Raw genomic sequence first — 20,013 nt, 5'->3', positions numbered from 1 at the left:
GGTACTACGCGTAATAGGCTGGTCACTCCTTAAGCATCCATAGAAGTCTCGCAAGCTTAGGATGCATGAAGTCTGTTGAAATGAAGTTTCCTTTTTATTTGATTCTGCCTGTGGATTCTATTTCGACATTTTGTGATACTCGAATATTACAACAATTTAAGTTGAAATGAATCTATCTTTGCTTCCGCTGTGCATTATAATTTGTGTTGTTTGACTATGATGATATCAACTACGTCACGTTAATCCCCCACCGGGCCCACCGGTGACACGTGGAAATTAGGGGTGTGACAAATGATATAACCACGGGGGCCAAAATCGTAATTTACTCATTTTAAATACTTGACCCGTTCACATGTTTAAGCAAACGATCTTATGGAAGTTACATGTTTTTCGCAAGAACATCATTTTTACGAATATACCCCATGACCCGGGTTATTGTCCTTGCGTTTTACGCATCCGTTATCCAGTTCGCGTCTACGCTTGTTCCTGTTCAACCTTTTAATGGTCGAACTTAATTAGTCCGAATTCTTTTCAAGAATTCACAATCTTCCCACTACGACCCACTACGCGGGTCCATCAATTTATAGTTCGCGTTCCCGTTACCCGATTTACGCTTGCCTAAGTAGTTTAACCCATCAACCGGGTTTATACCGAAGTCATCGCTCATACACCCATTTCGGTATGCGATAAAACTTTATTTGACCCGTTTGATTATTCGTATGAAATCCATCACTTGAAACAAACCAAACTCGTCGTCATTTCTTTATTTGACCCGTTTGGATGATTATGTGAAATCGATCACTTTCAAACAACCAAACTCATCATCGTTTCTTTATTTTGACCCATTTGGATTTTATGTAAAATCCATCACTTTTAAACAACCAAACTCATCATCGTTTTTTTATTTTGACCCGTTTGGATGTTTTAAGTGAAATCCATCACTTTGAAACAACCAAACTTTACGAGTATTGTAATATTATTCTATCATATACGATTAACACAGATTGATGTTTTGGGCTTTTTAATCATATATATATATATATATACACACACACATTGTTTGATCATATTTGAACCCAAATTGGCTATTTACAAACATACATCAGCTGAGGACGAATTTGGAGGATTCTTTGGCTAGTTCTTGAGCTCGGGAATCATTGGATTGAAGCAAGAAGCTTAGGGATCAAGGAAATTGCGGTTTTTGCTTACCGGGTTCTTTTGTATTCTAGTTTTTTTTTTATTTTATTCAATGAATTCAATATTTGAACGTTGTTTGATTGTTTTTAAAACCATGATACTTGGCTAAATTCTCTAGACTATCTAGGTTGCGATGAACTTTTGATTATAGTATGGTTTTCTATCGTTTGCTAACGTGATTTATGGTTTTGTCTTGAAAAGTAGCATACTTTGGAATTATTGATTTAATGTGCATGCGCATTTAATCTTGTTTTAAATCTGATCACATGTTTCACTTGCGTTTTTGTGGATGTCATCCATGTATGAATTCTAGTTTGGTCATGGACTGTGTTAGTGACTAGTATGCGGTTATTAGGCCAATTTTTCGTATGAACTGTGATTAAGGTTTTTAATAGGATTTAATATTCTACCAATCTTTATATCCGTAAGGTGAGAGATTGTCGGTCCATCTTTATTGTTAGATTGCTAGGGTTTGATACTTCGTAAGAATATCCCTTAGTTTACCTTTCAGTATTTGCTTACCGAGTTAAATCAGTTTCCTTAGTTGCCTTAGCTTTCTAACCGTGAGGTAGTTAATCACATTAGGGCACTTTTCAAGATAATTAGATAACTGTAGGGGAGTCTAATAAACCGGTAGTCTTAACAGCCTTCTAGAGTTCCATAGGTGTCTTCCCGAGAAGGGTCGGCGGTCTTGTTCGGTTTCTCTTAGGATCTAGCACTTAAAGATCCCGGTTCTGTAACACATTAGCATCCTATAGAAACCATACGATATCAATTGGGATTCCAACCTAGGTAGTTATTCGTCATCACTGATCTTAAATCTTGTTTAAGTCGCGTCTTAGTTTAATTTTATTTTAATTGCAAATTTAGGATTTTAGACCCCCTCCCCCTCAAATATAAAATCAAATTAGTCGTGTCAGTCTGTCAAGTCTTTAGAGTCTAGTAAACGTAATTAGAGAGTCTCGTTGGTTCGATACTCGGACTTGCATAAGTTATACTACATCGACCGGTACACTTGCCGGTTGTGTGGTCTAGGTTAGAGAGTCTTAGTTTTATAAATTTAAAGCTTAGCGTTTCTAATTTAGGGTTTAATTTAGGTAATTTGTTTAGACCACTTTTAGCACATCAAGTTTTTGGCGCCGTTGCCGGGGAGATGGATAACGTGAATGTCTTTATATGGAGGTAATTTAGGTAATTTAGGGTTGTGTGGTCTAGGTTAGAGAGTCTTAGTTTTATAAAGTGAATATCTTTATATGGAGGGCTGAGATGGATAAAATTGCAACGTTGGTGGCATTGAAAAATAGAAGCATTAATATCGATGACACGAGGTGTATATTGTGCAATGATGTGGAAGAAACTATATATCATTTGTTTACATCTTGCCTCATTCTTTCGGTACTGTGGACTCATATTTGTAACTAGTTTAAAGTCCCTCCTTTGATCAGTTTTTTCATTCATAGATCTATTGGAGAGTCATGAATATGCGGGTTTAAAAGGCGTTGGTAAAGAGGTGTTCAAAGGGATTGTGACGATTGGGTTGTTGGAGCATTTGGAAGGAAAGAAACAAGGTGAAGTTCGAAGACAAGAACCTCAAAATTAAAGATATTATCAGCGAAATCAAGTATTTGGGATTATTATGGTTCAATAGTAGGTTTAAAAACAAAAAGTCGCTTGGGTTAATTGGTGTTAATATGTAATTGTTTAATTTGTTGTTTATGTTGCTCTTGACCGCCTCGTTGATGTTTTTCTAATGAAGTATACCTCTAAAAAACCATATTATTTTTATTTAATATACAAGGGGAAACCCCACACTGTCAGAAAACCCTCTTGAGTCAGTAATGTAACCTACAAGGAGGAAACCCCGCACTGATCTCACACATAGGAAAAAAATCTCTTTTAGCCTAAAGTCTAATGCTCATTCTCACAACAGCCTAATATTGTTACAACTTTTTTTAACAACGTCTGAAATTAACCCCAATACCCAAGTGAGCCTTCCTAAGACTGGATGTTAACTGTCCATACTTATTTTGACGCTCCAGACCTGACTCACCAAGGAACACCTGACTCACCAAGGAACACCATAAAGGAGGAAACCCCGCACTCTTAGAAAACCCTATTGAGTCAGGTTTTGAACTTGAAACCTCTAGAGATCCCAAGCCTTAACCATTACCTCCATGGCCTCACGCCATTGGACTAGAAGGCCCTTGGGTGTTACTTAGGCTACACGGTATAGGGCGTTAGGCCCATGCCACCTCAGCAGATTTCGATCAATACCCCCCCCCCCCAAACCATATCGGAGACGCCATTGGGATGTGCTATTGTTGGCCGACCATTGCAATAGCGATATGTTGTTTCACTTGTCTGTGAAGTCAAACAAAGAGGGCGCTATTGTGTGTGTGTATATGGTAATGGGCTCCATCCCATACCATACTAGAAGATGCAATAGAGCCCCCTGATTGATGTGGCGCATACGTGATACAATAAAGCCCCTACCACCTCCAAACCATACCCTACAACCTTACAACTTTATATTTGTGGTTACACAACTATTATCTAATTAAGGGAACTCTACTAGTAATCAATGGTTAATCATAAAACAAATATCATCAATTAAGTTTTGTATTTGTGATATTTCAAGAGGTTAACAAAACATACTCATTGATGCACCATTTAGTTTGTAGTGACATAATTTTATTTTTATTTTATCCTTTTTTTTTTGTAGAACAGCTTAAAACCCTACAATATTTTTACGAGAAATTTTCGAATTTAGGCTTTTAAACTAAAAATTTGATTATTATACTTAGGGATTGTTATATTTTAAACTAAAATTTAGACTATTATATTCAGGGATGGTTATAAAAATAAAAAAAATGTCTTTTCGTAATGTCCCTCCTGTTCATTTGAATCCAAATCTTTCCATAAATGGAATATTATAAGGTTATACTAAGACTTTTGTATATTGTGCCCAATCGTGATGATAGATTGCTCTTTATATTTATATATTGTGCCCAATCGTGATGGCTCTTTATATTATTGTACCCACCCGTTGTTATATTTGGACCAAATGTACTCACCCCCTGTTATATAATGTACCCCACCAGCTGTTATATCTACACCAAAAATTGAGCATATTGTTACTTCCATTATTCTCAAGATCTTCAAGCTTTGTAGTTGCAGGTCTCAATAATGGCTCTCACCAATGCGGACCAGGTACTTCACACACGACTCTTCTAGTTTGGTTTAAAATGAGTCAAAACCAATCAAGCTAGCCAATTGAAATTACTCTTTGTCATGGGCATAATAATCATAACATATAATTATTTATGTCGAGTTGCTAAAACGTGCCCTCCCATTTTTACTAGTTGTGCCCCTTTGTCAAGTCAGTCCTTATGCAAACCTTATAAAACAGTGAACCTACGGGCCATATAAAAGGGCTGTCGGTCACATGCTATGTTACATCATATATGAGTCGTATAGCTTGTATGCTACTTCTTATACAAGGTGTATAGGTTATTCTCAGTTAAATTAATAGGGGTGCAATAATAGGGATTACATTTTATCAACCCATTTATGTATTTACATGTAATAAATTACTTTTAAAGTTTAACAATTATATATTCATTATTGCAGGTAATTTTTGAAGAAGTCTTGGGGGTACGAAAAATGATACTAAACAGACCAAAGCAACTAAACACACTCAGCTATGAGATGGTACAATACAATACAATCCAAAACAGATAATCGTGTCTATGCGTTGCTTACTGTATCATGTGTTGATTATAGTTAAGAAGTATGTACGAGAAGTCGAGAGCTTATGAGGATGACCCCACGGTTAAGCTCGTTATACTTAAGGTACAAAGTTTCGTAGGAGATCCAAATCGACCAAAAGACCACATACTTGCTCCATGTAGTTAAAAAATGAGAATAATCAAATCAGCCATCTGACCAACACGTTTTATTAAATTACCCATCGACTCTCTATTTTAACTAAAAAAATCGGTTCAATAAAGTATTAACATGTGCATTAAGAATATGGATACTGCGCCAAAAATTTTAAAAATATATAAATAATAACCAAATATAACTAATTAAAAATAAGTAAATAAAAACAAAAAATAACTAAATGTTGGTGCACTTGTGTCTGTACTTTGTCTGTATTCGGTCTGTATGTAAACGATGTCCTTGGTAGTCTGTAAGTTGACCAAGTCAACCATCCTCCGGATTGACTTGGCCAACAGTTGGAATATGTTTGATATGTTTGTCTGAATCGAAGGATAATCTCGAAGGATAATGTTGATCCTTCGAGGTGCTCGAAAGATATGCTTCGAATGATTAGACCTCGAAAGATGATCTTTCGAGGTCCCTGCTTATCCTTCGAAAGCATTGTATCCGAAAGATGATCCTTCGGACCATCTATCGAATCCTTCGAGAAGACCTGCTGTATATGGGTATATATACCCATGCAGTGTTGAGGACAGAAGTGAGATGCACACAGATAGTCACACCGAGAGATAGAGAGTTGAGAGCATCCTGTCCGAAACACTCACACACTTAGAGAGTTTATAGAACATTTCTGTAAACATTGAGCTTGTAACCGAACCCTCATTGCATTAATACAAGTTGTGTTAATCGGTGAACTCGTGTGTTTGTTTCTCTACTTGCTACTAACTCGGTTTGCTTGCTAGCTTGGATTCCGCACTCGCTAGCAGGTTTGTATAACAAGGTTTAGGTTCGTAATCCTCCGCGAAAAGGGACCTACAAGTGGTATCAGAGCCTCGCTCTTTACCTTGTTTAAAACCGGGTTTTTACAAGTTTTGGTGTGTTGAAACACTTGGTTTTTGCACCTGTTTTTACTTGGTTTCTTGCATTTTCTTTGAGTAAAAACGTGTCTAAACTAACCGGGAGTGTTTAAAGTTGGGTTGGGTAACTTGGAAATTGGATTTTAAGAAACTTTGTGTTTTTCCGGCCAATTTCCGGTGTGTTTCCGGTGACCGGACTTTGTGGATAAAGGTTGCCATTTTTGGGCATTGTTTTTGAAAGTCAAAAAGTTGGTGAAGATTTGTGTGCAGAACATACCTTTCTGCCGAAAGTATTTCACCAACCCATCACCTTTTCACCAACCTTTCACATCAGATCAGTCTGTGTCAGAGGTCTCCAAAGATATCTTTCGACATCGAAAGACTATCCTTCGACATCTGTCGATCAAGGAAGGCTCGAAAGATTGTTATCCTTCGACCCATCCTTCGAAGTCTGAATCATATCCTTCGAGAAAGGAATCTAATCGAAAGACAAGTGTCCGAAAGATAAGGATTTAGCTCGAAAGATAAGGATCTTTCAAAGGAGAATCCTTCGAGCTCTTGAATCTTTCGAAATCATTGTTCGAGACTCAACAGTAATCTTTCGAGTATTGTTGATCCTTCGAACAAGGTTATATCTTTCGATTGTGGTCAGTTTGTTGTTAACAAGTTTCTGTGATTTCAGATCCTTCGACCAGGATCCTTCGGCTGTGTATCTTTCGGATCATTCTTACTTAGCATTTATTTTGCTCATCTATCATGAATCCGAGTTGGTGGGGAAATCCGGCTCCAGACAGTGGAAAATACATGAATACCAGTCAATCTCCATCATGGGCCGAATCTCCGGTATCTACATCCTCACAAACAAATGCCACTCCAGCTGGTCAATGGGCGTTTGTTTCAAATCAAACTCCAAGTATTCAAAGTCTTCTACTAAGCGAAAGTGAAACCGGAAGTTTGAACAGGCCTCCAAAGTTGATGCATCTTAATGAATATCCGGGATGGGTTGATCGTTTCCATACATACATTCTTGGTCAAAATACAGAGTTATGGTTGCGGTTCACTACGGAATTCGATCAAACTATCGAGGTTGCTGCTTCTTCTACAGCTACATTTGCCGATCTTCCTGATGATCAAAAGAAGACGTATGACTTAGAAAAGAAAGCATACGCTATTCTCACTCAAGCACTGAGCAAGGATATTTATCATCAGTTCGTCAGTTTCAAGACTACGAAGAAGCTGTGGGATGCATTGAAGACAAGAGGAGTAGGTAATGAAGCCACACGTCAACTACGACGAGATCTACTGAAGAAAGAATTCGATGGCTTCACATGTATGGATAAGGAGTCCTTGGGAGATATGACAAGCCGTTTCTATCATCTACTTACTGAGCTGACCAACTTTGAAGTCACAACGACTCCAACAGAGGTGGTAAAGAAGTTTGCCGATGCATTGCCTCCTCAATGGAATAACTTCCTGGAAATCTTGAAGTACAACGGAACGTTGAAAACTACAAATATCAACGATTTCGTGCAGCTTCTGGAGAACAAGGATCAGGAAGAAACGTTGAAGGCAAAGAGAGTTGCAGTGCCACAGAATCCAGAGATGTATTATGGCACCTCCACTACTTCATCTGCAAAAGCCGGTTCACATGCTCCACTTCAAACGGCGTTTGTCACAAGCACGGATATGTATGGCAATCCAGTGCAAGTTCCTGTAAAGACGCCTCCAACCACAGATCTGTATGGAAATCCAATACAACCACCTCCTCCTCCTCCTGCTCAACAACCACAATATGCGTGTTATGGAGGAACATCATCTGCTGCAGGTCAACAATCAAAGTCAAGTACAGTACAGCTCGACACGTCAAGCTTCTCTAAAATCAGTGTAGAAGTGGCTAAGGAACACATGGAGCTGCTTAACACTGTAGTGAGCGCGTACTGTGGGTTGATAGAAGGTCAGATTGGAAACATTAATCTGACACAAGAAGATTACAGGCAGATTGATAAGGAAGAGATGGACTTGATGGACATCAAGTGGGCCTTTGCGAGTGCTGTGAGAAGAGCAAAGGATTGGATGGAAAGTACTGGCAGAACCAGCTTGGAAAGTAAGCGAGACACCAAGTATGGGTTCGATAAGCAAGCTGTAAAGTGCTTCAACTGTGGTGAACGGGGTCACTTCAAAAGGGAGTGCACAAAGCCAGCCCAGCACGGGAATCAAAACCCCTTCAGAAACCAAGGCAACCAGCAGAACAGAAACAATGATCGTACATTGGTGCCTGTCAACAACCAAACCAACCGAGCACTTGCAGTTCAGGTGGATGAAGGTTGTGACTGGTCAATCCAGTTGGGTGGTGATGCTCCTGATGGAACAGCATGTTTTGCTCAGATTGTGAAGGAGCTAGTTCACACCAGTGGTGGAGAATCTTCTGCCAGTGGTGGTGAATCTTCTGAAGATGAAGACTCTTCTGGTTATAGCAGGAGTGCTGATGAAGAATCATCCAATTCTGGTGATGATTATGTGGGTGAGACATCGAATGCAGCAATCGATGCAGATATTGATGAACTTTTGGAGGAAGCTGCAGCAGAAACTCAAAGAAGATCTATTTTGGTGGATCAAGCTGCTTATACTTCGTCTTCTCTCCATTCAGCCTTTATGGCTAATGTCGACGGTTCATCAAGTCAGGTATGTGTCGATGAACCCACTGCTGTTAATTGTGATGAATGTGCTAGGTTGCATGCTAGATGTGCTGATCTGGAGAAAAGTATGTCTGAGTTGCAAGGCAAACATGATGCTTTACAAGCTAGTTTGTTTGACTTGCAAGACAAACATACTACTGTGAATGAGAATTTGAGTGACTTGCAAAGTAAGCATGACGCTTTGCAAGAAAAATATGATGTGACCTTTCTCCACAATCAGAAATTGACTGTGGATCTCTCAAAATGCACAGAAGCCAACATGTTTTATGAAAACCATGAAAAAGAATTTAAGTCAGTAATTGAAACATTAAAGAAGGATAAAACTGAACTGACCAAAATGGTTTCAAGAAAACAAACTGATATTAATTTGTATATATCTCGCCTTGAGAGTATGCAAAAAGAGATGGCTTGTGTGAAAACCGAAAGTGATGCGATCAAACTCAAGCTAGACAGTTATTTGAGTTCTAGCTATGTGTTAGATCACATCATTGACGTTCAGAAGGAAAAGAGAGATGTCACATGCATAGGGTACAAGAAGTGTCCACCACCAGTGAGACATAATTATGATGCCATGCCTGATGAAGAGGACAGGGTTTTCTTTGAACCTTCTGTGCCTCTTTATGTTAAGGAGTTTGCTGCAGGACTCGGATACCAAAAGGAAGTATCCTCAGATTCAGATGTGTCAGCAGATACATTTGTGAGTGCTGAACAGAATCAAGATCCTCCAGTTGTGATTGAGGATGCTGATTCGTCTGATGATGAATCTGACGATACTGTCCCAGCAAAGTCTGATGCGGTAGCCAAAAATGAGGACATACCTCTTGAGAATCACATTCTATGTGATCCCCCTGTTCAACCCGCTAAGACTGTTGCAACTGAGTCCTCATCTGCAGAAGAGCCGGAGAGTGTGAATTTGCTGTACACTCTAGTTGGTGATGATAGAATTTACTCAGACAAAGATTTTCCCATTAAGAATGTTAATCAATCCTTAATCTGCAAAGTCTTTGAGAATTCGACGAGTAAGTTCTTGGGAAAGGCAGGACCTAAAGTTACAGTTACACAGTGTCCTCCTATTCCAAAAGCTGAAATCCGAAAGCAATTTGGCAACAAGAAATTGCCAACAGTGCCAACACAGCAAAATCACACCAAACCCAAAGGTAAAACACCGGCTCAAGCTAACAAGAAGCCGAATCAAAAGAAGAAGAAAAATGTTAACTTTGTGAAATCGACGGGAACAGACAAAATTGAAAAGTTTGAAAATCAATCTAACTTAGATTTTGTCAAGAAAGCTATTGTCGAGAAAAGAAATGAACCAAGTAGTTCAAAACCTAGTACCTCGGGTTCACAAAGTTCAACATCATCGGCTAAGCGATCACATGATACTTCGGGGTTTGTAGAACGAAGATCATGTTTTGAGTGTGGAACCATTGGACATATTATTCGAAATTGTCCATATCTTCATAAACAAAAAGGAAAGGTTGATGATCCCCGTGGCAAAGCTGACCGTAAGCCAACTGTTTCCACAAAACAAGATCCCCGCCTTGTAAAAGAAAGGGAAAAGAAACAGAAACGCCAACAGGTCAAAAGGATTGAAAAAGCGATTAAAACCGATGTGGTTCAAAAACAATCTGTGGTTGTAAAGCCAGAAAATTCTAAAACTTCAAATCATCAAGAAGTTAAAATTTTAAAGAAAAACACTGGTGAAACCAAACAGACTTGGAAACCAAAAACGGTTGTTGAATCAGGGGGACCATCACAATTCACCAACCATCAAAGACAAGAAGTTATTGTCATTGATGAAAATGGAAGACCCAAGACCACAATGGCTTGGGTCCCCATCTCCAACTAATTCATTTGAGTTCATGTGCAGGGTGCTTCAGGAGGAACTATCAGTAGTCATTGGATTGTTGATAGTGGGGCATCCAGGCACATGACAGGCGACATGAAGCTTCTCTACGACGTTAAATCTATTAGAGGAGGTTATGTTGCTTTTGCTGGAGATAAGGGTGGATATATAACGGGTGAAGGAATGATATCTAACGGGATTGTCAGCTTTGACAAGATCAACTTTGTGCAACAACTTGATCACAATCTTCTTAGTGTTTCTCAAATCTGTGACAAGCAGTTCTCAGTACACTTTGATGCTAATGGATGTTATGTGCTGAAACCCGGCTTCAAAATTCCTAAAGAATGGATTCTCTTGTCGGCTCCAAGGATAAATGATTTGTACGTCCTTGACATGAGCCAGGCTATTACTACGTCTGCACAAGCAACATGTTTCGTTTCCAAAGCCACAGAAAAAGACACTATCTCTTGGCACAGACGAATGGGTCACATTCACTTACGAAAAATGAATCATTTGGTTTCAAATGAATTGGTGAATGGTGTTCCCCTCAAAAATTTCCATCTTCAAGACGTCTGTGTTTCGTGCCAGAAAGGAAAGCAAACAAAGAAGAAGCACCCTACAAAGAAGATCAACACAGTGGCAGTTCCTCTTGAACGTTTGCACATGGATTTGTTCAGTCCTGTCAAGCACAAGAGTATTCGGGGTGACCAATACTGCCTCGTGGTTACTGATGATTATTCAAGATTTTCTTGGGTTGCGTTCATGGCACACAAGAGTGAAACCTTTGGTATTATCAAAAACTTAATCATTCAGATTGAGAATTTGTATAAGTTGAAGGTTAGGCGGATACGTAGCGACAATGGTACTGAATTTAAAAATCATTCCATGGCGGAGTTCTGCACTTCAAAGGGTATTCTTCATGAGTTTAGTGCAGCTTATACTCCTCAACAGAATGGTGTCGCTGAACGTAAGAACCGCACATTGATCGAGACTGCTAGGACAATGTTGGTAGAGTCACAGTTGCCCATTCCATTCTGGACTGAAGCTGTGGCCTCTGCATGTTACACATTGAATAGAGTCCTTACAGTCAAAAGACACAACAAGACCTGCTTTGAGCTTCTTCAAAAGCGGAAACCAGATTTGTCTTATCTAGAACCGTTTGGAGCTCCATGCACAATCATCGATCCTAATGGAAAGTTTGGGGCAAGAGCAATTGATGGATACTTTCTTGGGTATGCCACCCCTAACTTACGAGTCTGGAATCTAGAGACTAAAAGGGTCGAGGAATGGTCTGAGGTCAGAGTACAAAGGCACACCTTGCCAGTCAAAAATCCGGGTCAACCTTGGATGTTTGAGTACGATGACTTCTTCAATTCGATCAATGTTGAAGCCGTTGAAGAAAATGCTGCGGCTAGGATGTTTTTCGAGAGTGACAATGCAACAGTTTCACCGGTGGTTCGTCCGATTCTTGTGAATCAAGAACCATCTTCTTCGGTGAACAACAATACTCTCAACAATGAGGATTTTCATGATGCAAACGAATTGAACGAATCTTCAGAGGATGATGAATTTCTAGATGCAGATCAAGAAGCTCCTACAACAGCAGTTCATGGTACTTCAGAGGGTACTCCTCCAGTGGATACACATCGAACAGCTGAGACTACTGCATCATCTTCTTCGTCAATTCCGGGTCTTGAATTGGTTGTTGATCTTAATCTTAACAACCTGGGTATAAATGTTCCAGTTCCAGATAATCCAGAAACAAGGATTCATAATACCCATCCTCAACAAAACATCATTGGAAATGTGCAAAGTGGCGTACAAACAAGAAACATGTTGCGAAACAACAACAATGCAGGCTTGTATGCAGCTATTCGAGAATCCGGGCAACAAAATGACTGGTCCTTCGCGTGTTATGTCTCACAAGAAGAACCAAGAACGTGGAAAGAAGCCTTGAAAGATAACGCTTGGGTTGAAGCAATGCAGGAAGAACTGCAACAGTTCCAGAAGCTGGGTGTCTGGAAACTAGTAGAGAAACCTGCTGGATATAAGAAGATTGGTACCCGTTGGGTTTTCAAATGCAAAAAGGATGACCGCGGAGTTGTTATCCGAAACAAAGCTCGTTTAGTCGTTCAAGGTTTTCGTCAGATTGAAGGGATCGACTACAACGAAGTCTATGCACCTGTTGCACGTCTCGAAGCAATTCGAATCTTTCTAGCCTATGCGTCCTTTAAAGGATTCAAGGTCTATCAGATGGACGTGAAAAGTGCATTTTTACACGGTGTGGTTGAAGAAGAGGTGTACGTCGAACAGCCTCCAGGTTTTGAAGATCCTATCCATCCCGATCGGGTTTGGTTGCTCAACAAAGCTCTTTATGGTCTTCATCAAGCACCACGAGCTTGGTATGCAACCTTATCACACTATCTGCTGGAGAACGGTTTTCGTAGAGGTCTTATCGACTGTACTCTTTTCATCAAGGAACAAGATGGAGATCTTCTTCTGGTACAGGTATACGTTGATGACATTATTTTTGGTTCTACTAATGATGTCTTGTGTAGGGAATTCGAGCGCATTATGCAGGATAAATTCGAGATGAGTGCTATGGGGGAAATGACTTTCTTCTTGGGCCTACAAGTACAACAAACGGAGTCTGGGATATTCATCCATCAGACTAAATATGTTGGTGACATCTTGAGCCGGTTCCAGATGTCTGATGCAACGCCCATTGGTACCCCATTGCCAACTAATCACGGAATTACTCCAGACTTGAAGGGAGAAGCTGTTAGCCCTTCTATCTATCGCGCCATGATCGGATCTCTCATGTACCTCACAGCATCAAGGCCAGACATAATGTACCCAACGTGCCTGCTTGCTAGATATCAAGTTAACCCGAAGGCCTCACATCTTGCTGCTGTTAAAAGGGTTTTTCGTTATTTGAAGGCGTACCCTGACACCGGTCTGTGGTACCCTAGGGATAATAACTTTGAATTGGTAGCTTTCAGTGATTCTGATTTTGGCGGATGCAAAATCGACGGTAAATCCACAACGGCTGGATGTCAGTTCTTAGGAAATCGCCTAGTCACATGGCAGTGCAAGAAGCAGACGTGTGTAGCTACATCAACATGCGAAGCTGAATACATTGCTGCCTCAAGTTGTTGCTCCCAAGTTCTTTGGATCCAACAACAAATGCGGGACTACGGTTTTGAATTCCTAACTACTCCTATTTACGTTGATAATTCTGCTGCTTTAGATATCACTAGAAATCCTGTGCAGCATTCAAAGACCAAACACATCGAAATCAAATATCACTTCATACGTGATTGCTTTGAGAAAAGGCTAATCGATGTTGTTAAGGTCCACACCGATGACCAACGTGCCGACTTATTTACCAAAGCTTTTGACAAATCAAGATTTGACTTTTTATTATTGGTAAACGGCATTAAGGTCAAGCAAGAGTAAAACCAACATCGGAAAATCATTTTTGTAAATACCTTTGTGTTTTAAATTTCTCTTAGTTTATTGATTTTAGGGGGAGTAAATCCAAAAATCTGAAAATCCAAAAACATCGAAAAATTTCAAAAACACAAAAACAATAGAAAAACAAAAAAATGAGTTTCCTGGCGAGCAAAAGAGAAAATGATAGTACATCAGTGGTCTATCCAAACCTCTTTAAACCTTAAATGAAAAACGATAAGCAGCTCTATATAAGATGTATCGGTAGGCTCACAATCATTTTAAAGTGTGCAGGGTGATATAAATTTTAATCGACTGAAGACCAGGTGGGAACCATTCATTGGCATATGGTCTTAGTACCGAAATTTCGTTTGATAGATTGCCGAGGTTCTGAGATATTTGGTCTTTATGCTGCTTATCATCTGGGTATCATGGTTGTATCTTTTACCGAAAAATAACGGGGACGCAAGTCTAGATCTTCCATGATACTATACATACGTGTACATATTGCATACTGCATTCGACCTCAATAAGTGATAAACAATCACATGTCCATACAAATAAGTGATAAAAATATCACATCTATCCGGGTGTCAAGTTCGTCTCTCTGCTGTACGGAAGTACTGACCTGTTCACGGACTTGCACCTGTGCCCTCATGCATACGAAAATCAAGTTCCTCATCAATAAGTGATTATATCACATAGGACTTGTTTTCAAATCAAAATAAGTGAGTATCTCACAATTTATACGGTCAAACAGATGATAATCGGTATACTCACCGGTAAGATGAACTCTCGTGCATACCTTGATACGGGAATGTGTCGTGATGTGGATGAACACCGGCCGGTAAGTATAAATCATACCTTAACGTATCCCCTCGCCATGATTACATCTGATAAGTTGAGCTTAAGTGGACAACAATACCGATAATTGTTATAGGATGCTTATCTTAATGTTAACTAACTGAACAACAAGAGTGTTTTGGCATGACCGTACACTGATATGATTCTCTTACCCTCGAAACTCACAAAAAGAATGTCTGTATATATTTATGTACTGCTTAACTTTTATTATTTCTTTTAAACAGTTTCGTCGTTTGGTGCATATCAGCACGACATTAGCGGTGATGTCGTTTGATAACACTCAAAGGATTTTAACTTGTTGTCTTTTAATCTCAAAAATACCAAAAAGATTTTAGGTGTGTTTTAATATAAACTTTATAAAAGCCAAAAAGATTTTATTTCTGCTTTATTTTCGATCGTACGATGTTGGAGCTCAAGTCTTCGTTACCTGAAACCTGACTGAAAACCGAACTGACTAAATCTTCATAAACGGTCAAAATTTGCATGTTTGAAAGTTAAAAACTAAAATTGACAAATTTAAACTTTCAAACTGTCGGACGGTGTTTGATTATGACATGGTCATTCGTGTGTCATTTGTTTATACTATATTCCAAGCAGTTGTTCTCATTATGCGTTTAGATTTCTTGCATGTGCAGATTCTAAAGGCTAGGAGAACATGGTCGATGACAAGCTCTGGAATGAAGACACGACGAGAAGGCGCTCAAAAGATGAAGATGATCGAGTTGCCGCTGGCCATCATCAACACCACAAGGATCTCACTTCATAAAGATAAAGTCTTTTCACGAGCATAACTCAAGGGGGAGCTTATGTTAAGGGGGAGTTTGTCAACACACTTCCTACATGATACGGGTAGTTTGTTGATACACTCTCTGCTTTCAAGACGTGAAGACTTTGAAGATCCTCCGACTTTGAAGACTTGAAAGGACATCAGAGTTTTGAGAACTCGAAGACCCAAGACCGTCGAAGTTCGAGACGAGTCTACAACTATAGAAGATAAAGACAAAGCTACAGCCAAGGGGGAGTTTGTTGGTGCACTTGTGTCTGTACTTTGTCTGTATTCGGTCTGTATGTAAACGATGTCCTTGGTAGTCTGTAAGTTGACCAAGTCAACCATCCTCCGGATTGACTTGGCCAACAGTTGGAATATGTTTGATATGTTTGTCTGAATCGAAGGATAATCTCGAAGGATAATGTTGATCCTTCGAGGTGCTCGAAAGATATGCTTCGAATGATTAGACCTCGAAAGATGATCTTTCGAGGTCCCTGCTTATCCTTCGAAAGCATTGTATCCGAAAGATGATCCTTCGGACCATCTATCGAATCCTTCGAGAAGACCTGCTGTATATGGGTATATATACCCATGCAGTGTTGAGGACAGAAGTGAGATGCACACAGATAGTCACACCGAGAGATAGAGAGTTGAGAGCATCCTGTCCGAAACACTCACACACTTAGAGAGTTTATAGAACATTTCTGTAAACATTGAGCTTGTAACCGAACCCTCATTGCATTAATACAAGTTGTGTTAATCGGTGAACTCGTGTGTTTGTTTCTCTACTTGCTACTAACTCGGTTTGCTTGCTAGCTTGGATTCCGCACTCGCTAGCAGGTTTGTATAACAAGGTTTAGGTTCGTAATCCTCCGCGAAAAGGGACCTACACTAAAATTTAAAGTTAATTTTCAGTCTTTATTATTACTTCTAAAAACCATTTTTTTTGTAGTTATTATGGTCAATAGATACTTATTAACCGTTTTCCAAACATATAACTAATTGTTATATCTCGTTTTCCAGTGAAAATGACATAATATTTTTATATATGTAATGTGAGGCTAGCCCACTTGGTAGAGAGATTAATTTACTCTATAAAGCACGGTACTACGTACAAAGAATTTGTATTATTGAAACACATATATCTTGGTCTACAGGCAAACGGGAAAGTATTTTGTTGTGGGGGGGATCTCGCGTCTGGTTATACATATGTTCAACTTGGACATTGGAGTTTTGGAGCCAGTTATTACAGGAAAGAGTTTTGTTTAGATTACTTACTCGCAACGTATAAGAAACCATTGCTTGCAATTCTAGATGGAAGCGTTATTGGAGGAGGCGTTGGAATATCGATACATTCGACGTTTAGAATCGTCACTGAGAATACAGTAAATATATCTGGTTTTCATCAAGTTATATTTCATCTTTAATAAAAGTAACAACACAATATTTAAGGGTATGCACTTTCGTTCCCTAATTAACAAGTTATTCGAAGATTTTCGCGATGCCTGAAGTGTTGATTGGAGCATTTCCTGATGTTGGAGCATCTTATTTTCTTTCACGGCTTCCAGGATTCTTTGGTAAGTTCTATTAGATAGAATATATTAGTTAGATTTTATTATAATTATATTTATGGGATACGATTTAATTAACTTTCCTTCTAATTATCCTTGTGTTCTGAATATTCATTTGTAATTATCCCCATTGTATCCCTATATGTAGTTGAACCATATAACCAAGAACTGATTTTATGTATGTAGGAGAATATGTGGGATTGACTGGTGCTCGATTAAATGGAGCCGAGATGCTTGTATTTGGTCTTGGAACACATTTTGTCCCGTCCAAGGTATTTGTGTTAGTTCAATGTTATCAAGAGTATATTTAACAGGATTCCACTATTGATTAACAATGGTACCTACCTATTCTTGCAGAATCTAAAATCTTTGGAGCATGCTCTTGAAAAAACGGTTGCTTCATTCGGTTCACCAAGTGTAGCTACAATGTCCATGATTATTAACAAGTTTGCACAAGTACAAGTCAAATCCGATAGTGCGTATCTTAGGTACAAAATACACTTATGATTCCAAGGGTAATAGTGTTATAACTTTTTTTTGTATATTGATAATTGATAATAATGACACATGTGTACTTAGAAAATAAACCTTACTAGAAATCTAAGTTAGTGTAACCCTAATAGACTACATGACCCATATCAAGGATGGGACCTATTCTAGGTTTGATACGATCCCACAAGATAAAAGAGTGGGGTAACTTGAAACTTGGAACGGAAAACCAACGGCAAACCAAGGATCAAGTAAGGTTTTGTGAAGATATAATCAAGTTGATCATCAGTAAAGATAAATTAAACATGTAATTCTTTATGTGTGACGAACAAGTTAGAAAGCAAACCTTATTGTTTGGACAAGCATATAACATTGTTATCTATTCAATTTGACATATGTAACCATGGATCCATGGCCCACGGTAACGAATAAGCATATTAACTTCTATTCTCATCCTTCTCCTTTTATCTAATTCTAAATGACTAGGCTTGACATGATCAACCAATGCTTCTGCGGTGAATCATGTGAAGAAATATTATCCTCGTTGGTATGTTGTCCAACTTTAGTTATAGTTGTGTTATATATGAAATTATATAATATACTTACATATCATGGAATCATCCCAGGAACACTTGGCTACACAAGTTCAAGAGAAATGGGTCATTGATGCTATCACATCGATGAAATCCGCTAATCCACTAGGTCTCAAGATTTTCTTGAGAACGGTATGCTAGTTATATTTTATTCTAAAACGAAAAATTAACAAATGATCCTTGAAATTTTTATTGTTTGCTTTGCTCATGTGATAGATTAGAGAAGGTCGATCCAAAAATATTGAGCAATGTCTTGAGACAGAATACATTGCCATCTCCAATCTTATTGCCGGAAAGATTAGCCATAACTACTATGAGGTGTCCTCATGTTTTGAACAAATTCTAGGTTGATGATCACTAGTAAATATCACTTAAAAGCTTAGATTGATGTTCGTTTTGCAGGGCGCTAGAGCTATGTTAATCGACAAAGACAAGAAACCTCAGGTAAATACTAGATCTAACAGTCTAATGGATTTTGATCAAGCTCTATAATGTTAAACTTCACGTGAGTGTATAACATATTAACATTTAGTTTATGTTCATACTCATAGTGGGTACCATCAAAACTAGAGGATGTTACAGAAGAAATGGTGGCCAAGTGTTTTTCTAGATCTTTCACCGAGGATGATGATTGGTTGCCTTTACAACTTCCCACAAAAACTAGCGGAACCCATGTCGGTGCATCAAAACTCTGATGTTTACCAAGAAAGGTTCCTTTTCGGTAACCTAAAGCCCTTCAACTTTAATAAAAACTTCATGTTCAATAAAAAAATTGTGTGTTAATTGTTCGTGTTTTTCAGGTTAATATGTTACCCATGTCAAGACTAAAATAATTAAGTTACATCTGTTATAATTTATTACTATTTTACGCTCATCCCAATGTTTATGTATTTTTTAGTTCTCAAAACTGTATCAATATATATTATAATGTAATGTATGCATGGATATCCGGTGAATGAAAGTAGTATCCATATCTTTTCTCCCTATATGATGATGATGAAAGTTGCGCAAAAGATTTATTTTGCGTAGGCCATTTACCTTGTCTATTTCTATATCAGATAACTGGTTCAATCCAACAATATATATATTCATAAAGAAGGCAGCAACAATAGCCTGAAAATTTAATGTAAGAAAAATTAAATAAGTTAGGTAGTTATGGTCACAAGGTTGCCTTTTTATCATACAGAAGCCGTTGTTCTTATAACGATGAAAAAATAAATAAATAAACACAAAACTTTACAAGAAAAATCGATTACATGCCAACATGTTGGGGTTCAAAGCTTTACTTACAAAAATGTGTTTACTGCTTTCCAAAGTTGAAGAACCTCCAAAACACCAATGAAGAACGATGGAGAAAAATCTGAAAGCTTTTGAACTGCAAGGAGTGAAACTGAAACTATGCTAAATGCCTGCTCAAAAAGATTGAACATGAGTCAATCATGCTTTAACAATAAAATTATTTATACATATATAGAGAGAGAAAAAAAAAAAAAAAAAAAACAAACCCTCCCCCATGCTTTGACAAAAAATAAAATATAGAGAGAGAGAAAAAAAAAAAAAAAAAAACCTCCCCCATGCTTTGACAAAAAATTAAAAAAAAAAAAAAAAATCCCTTTCTCCCATGAAACTTGATTAGGACACATATCACCATTGTTTTATAACATTACAATCATGAGTGTTAATACCGAATATCGGACGATAGCGACAACTACCTGTACGCTACGTAGTGATAGCGA

General features: G+C 38.4%; 1 protein-coding gene across 2 annotated transcripts in view; it reads left to right on the top strand.

Annotated features, from left to right (window-relative positions):
* LOC110883072 (3-hydroxyisobutyryl-CoA hydrolase 1) overlaps window positions 1–19,061 on the top strand; it is a 107,268-nt gene extending 88,207 nt beyond the window's left edge. The window contains exons 1-12 of one of the 2 annotated variants that reach the window (XM_022130927.2): window positions 4,317–4,407; window positions 4,828–4,908; window positions 4,981–5,049; window positions 16,782–17,009; window positions 17,117–17,201; window positions 17,382–17,467; window positions 17,553–17,683; window positions 18,171–18,231; window positions 18,311–18,409; window positions 18,494–18,595; window positions 18,680–18,721; window positions 18,829–19,059. In XM_022130927.2, the coding sequence (XP_021986619.1) occupies window positions 4,384–4,407; window positions 4,828–4,908; window positions 4,981–5,049; window positions 16,782–17,009; window positions 17,117–17,201; window positions 17,382–17,467; window positions 17,553–17,683; window positions 18,171–18,231; window positions 18,311–18,409; window positions 18,494–18,595; window positions 18,680–18,721; window positions 18,829–18,972 (1,152 nt within the window). In that variant the 5' untranslated portion in view covers window positions 4,317–4,383 and the 3' untranslated portion in view covers window positions 18,973–19,059. Of the gene's footprint in view, window positions 1–4,316; window positions 4,408–4,827; window positions 4,909–4,980; window positions 5,050–16,781; window positions 17,010–17,116; window positions 17,202–17,381; window positions 17,468–17,552; window positions 17,684–18,170; window positions 18,232–18,310; window positions 18,410–18,493; window positions 18,596–18,679; window positions 18,722–18,828 lie in introns of those variants that run through there. The other variant, XM_035978720.1, reaches the window with a different exon arrangement.
* Window positions 19,062–20,013: the final 952 nt, after the last annotated feature.

Source organism: Helianthus annuus, chromosome 10 (genome assembly GCF_002127325.2).
Source record: "Helianthus annuus cultivar XRQ/B chromosome 10, HanXRQr2.0-SUNRISE, whole genome shotgun sequence".
Classification (NCBI taxonomy): domain Eukaryota; kingdom Viridiplantae; phylum Streptophyta; class Magnoliopsida; order Asterales; family Asteraceae; genus Helianthus; species Helianthus annuus.
The sequence above is the reverse complement of the archived record's forward strand: the minus strand, read 5'-3'. Positions and strand labels throughout refer to the sequence as shown.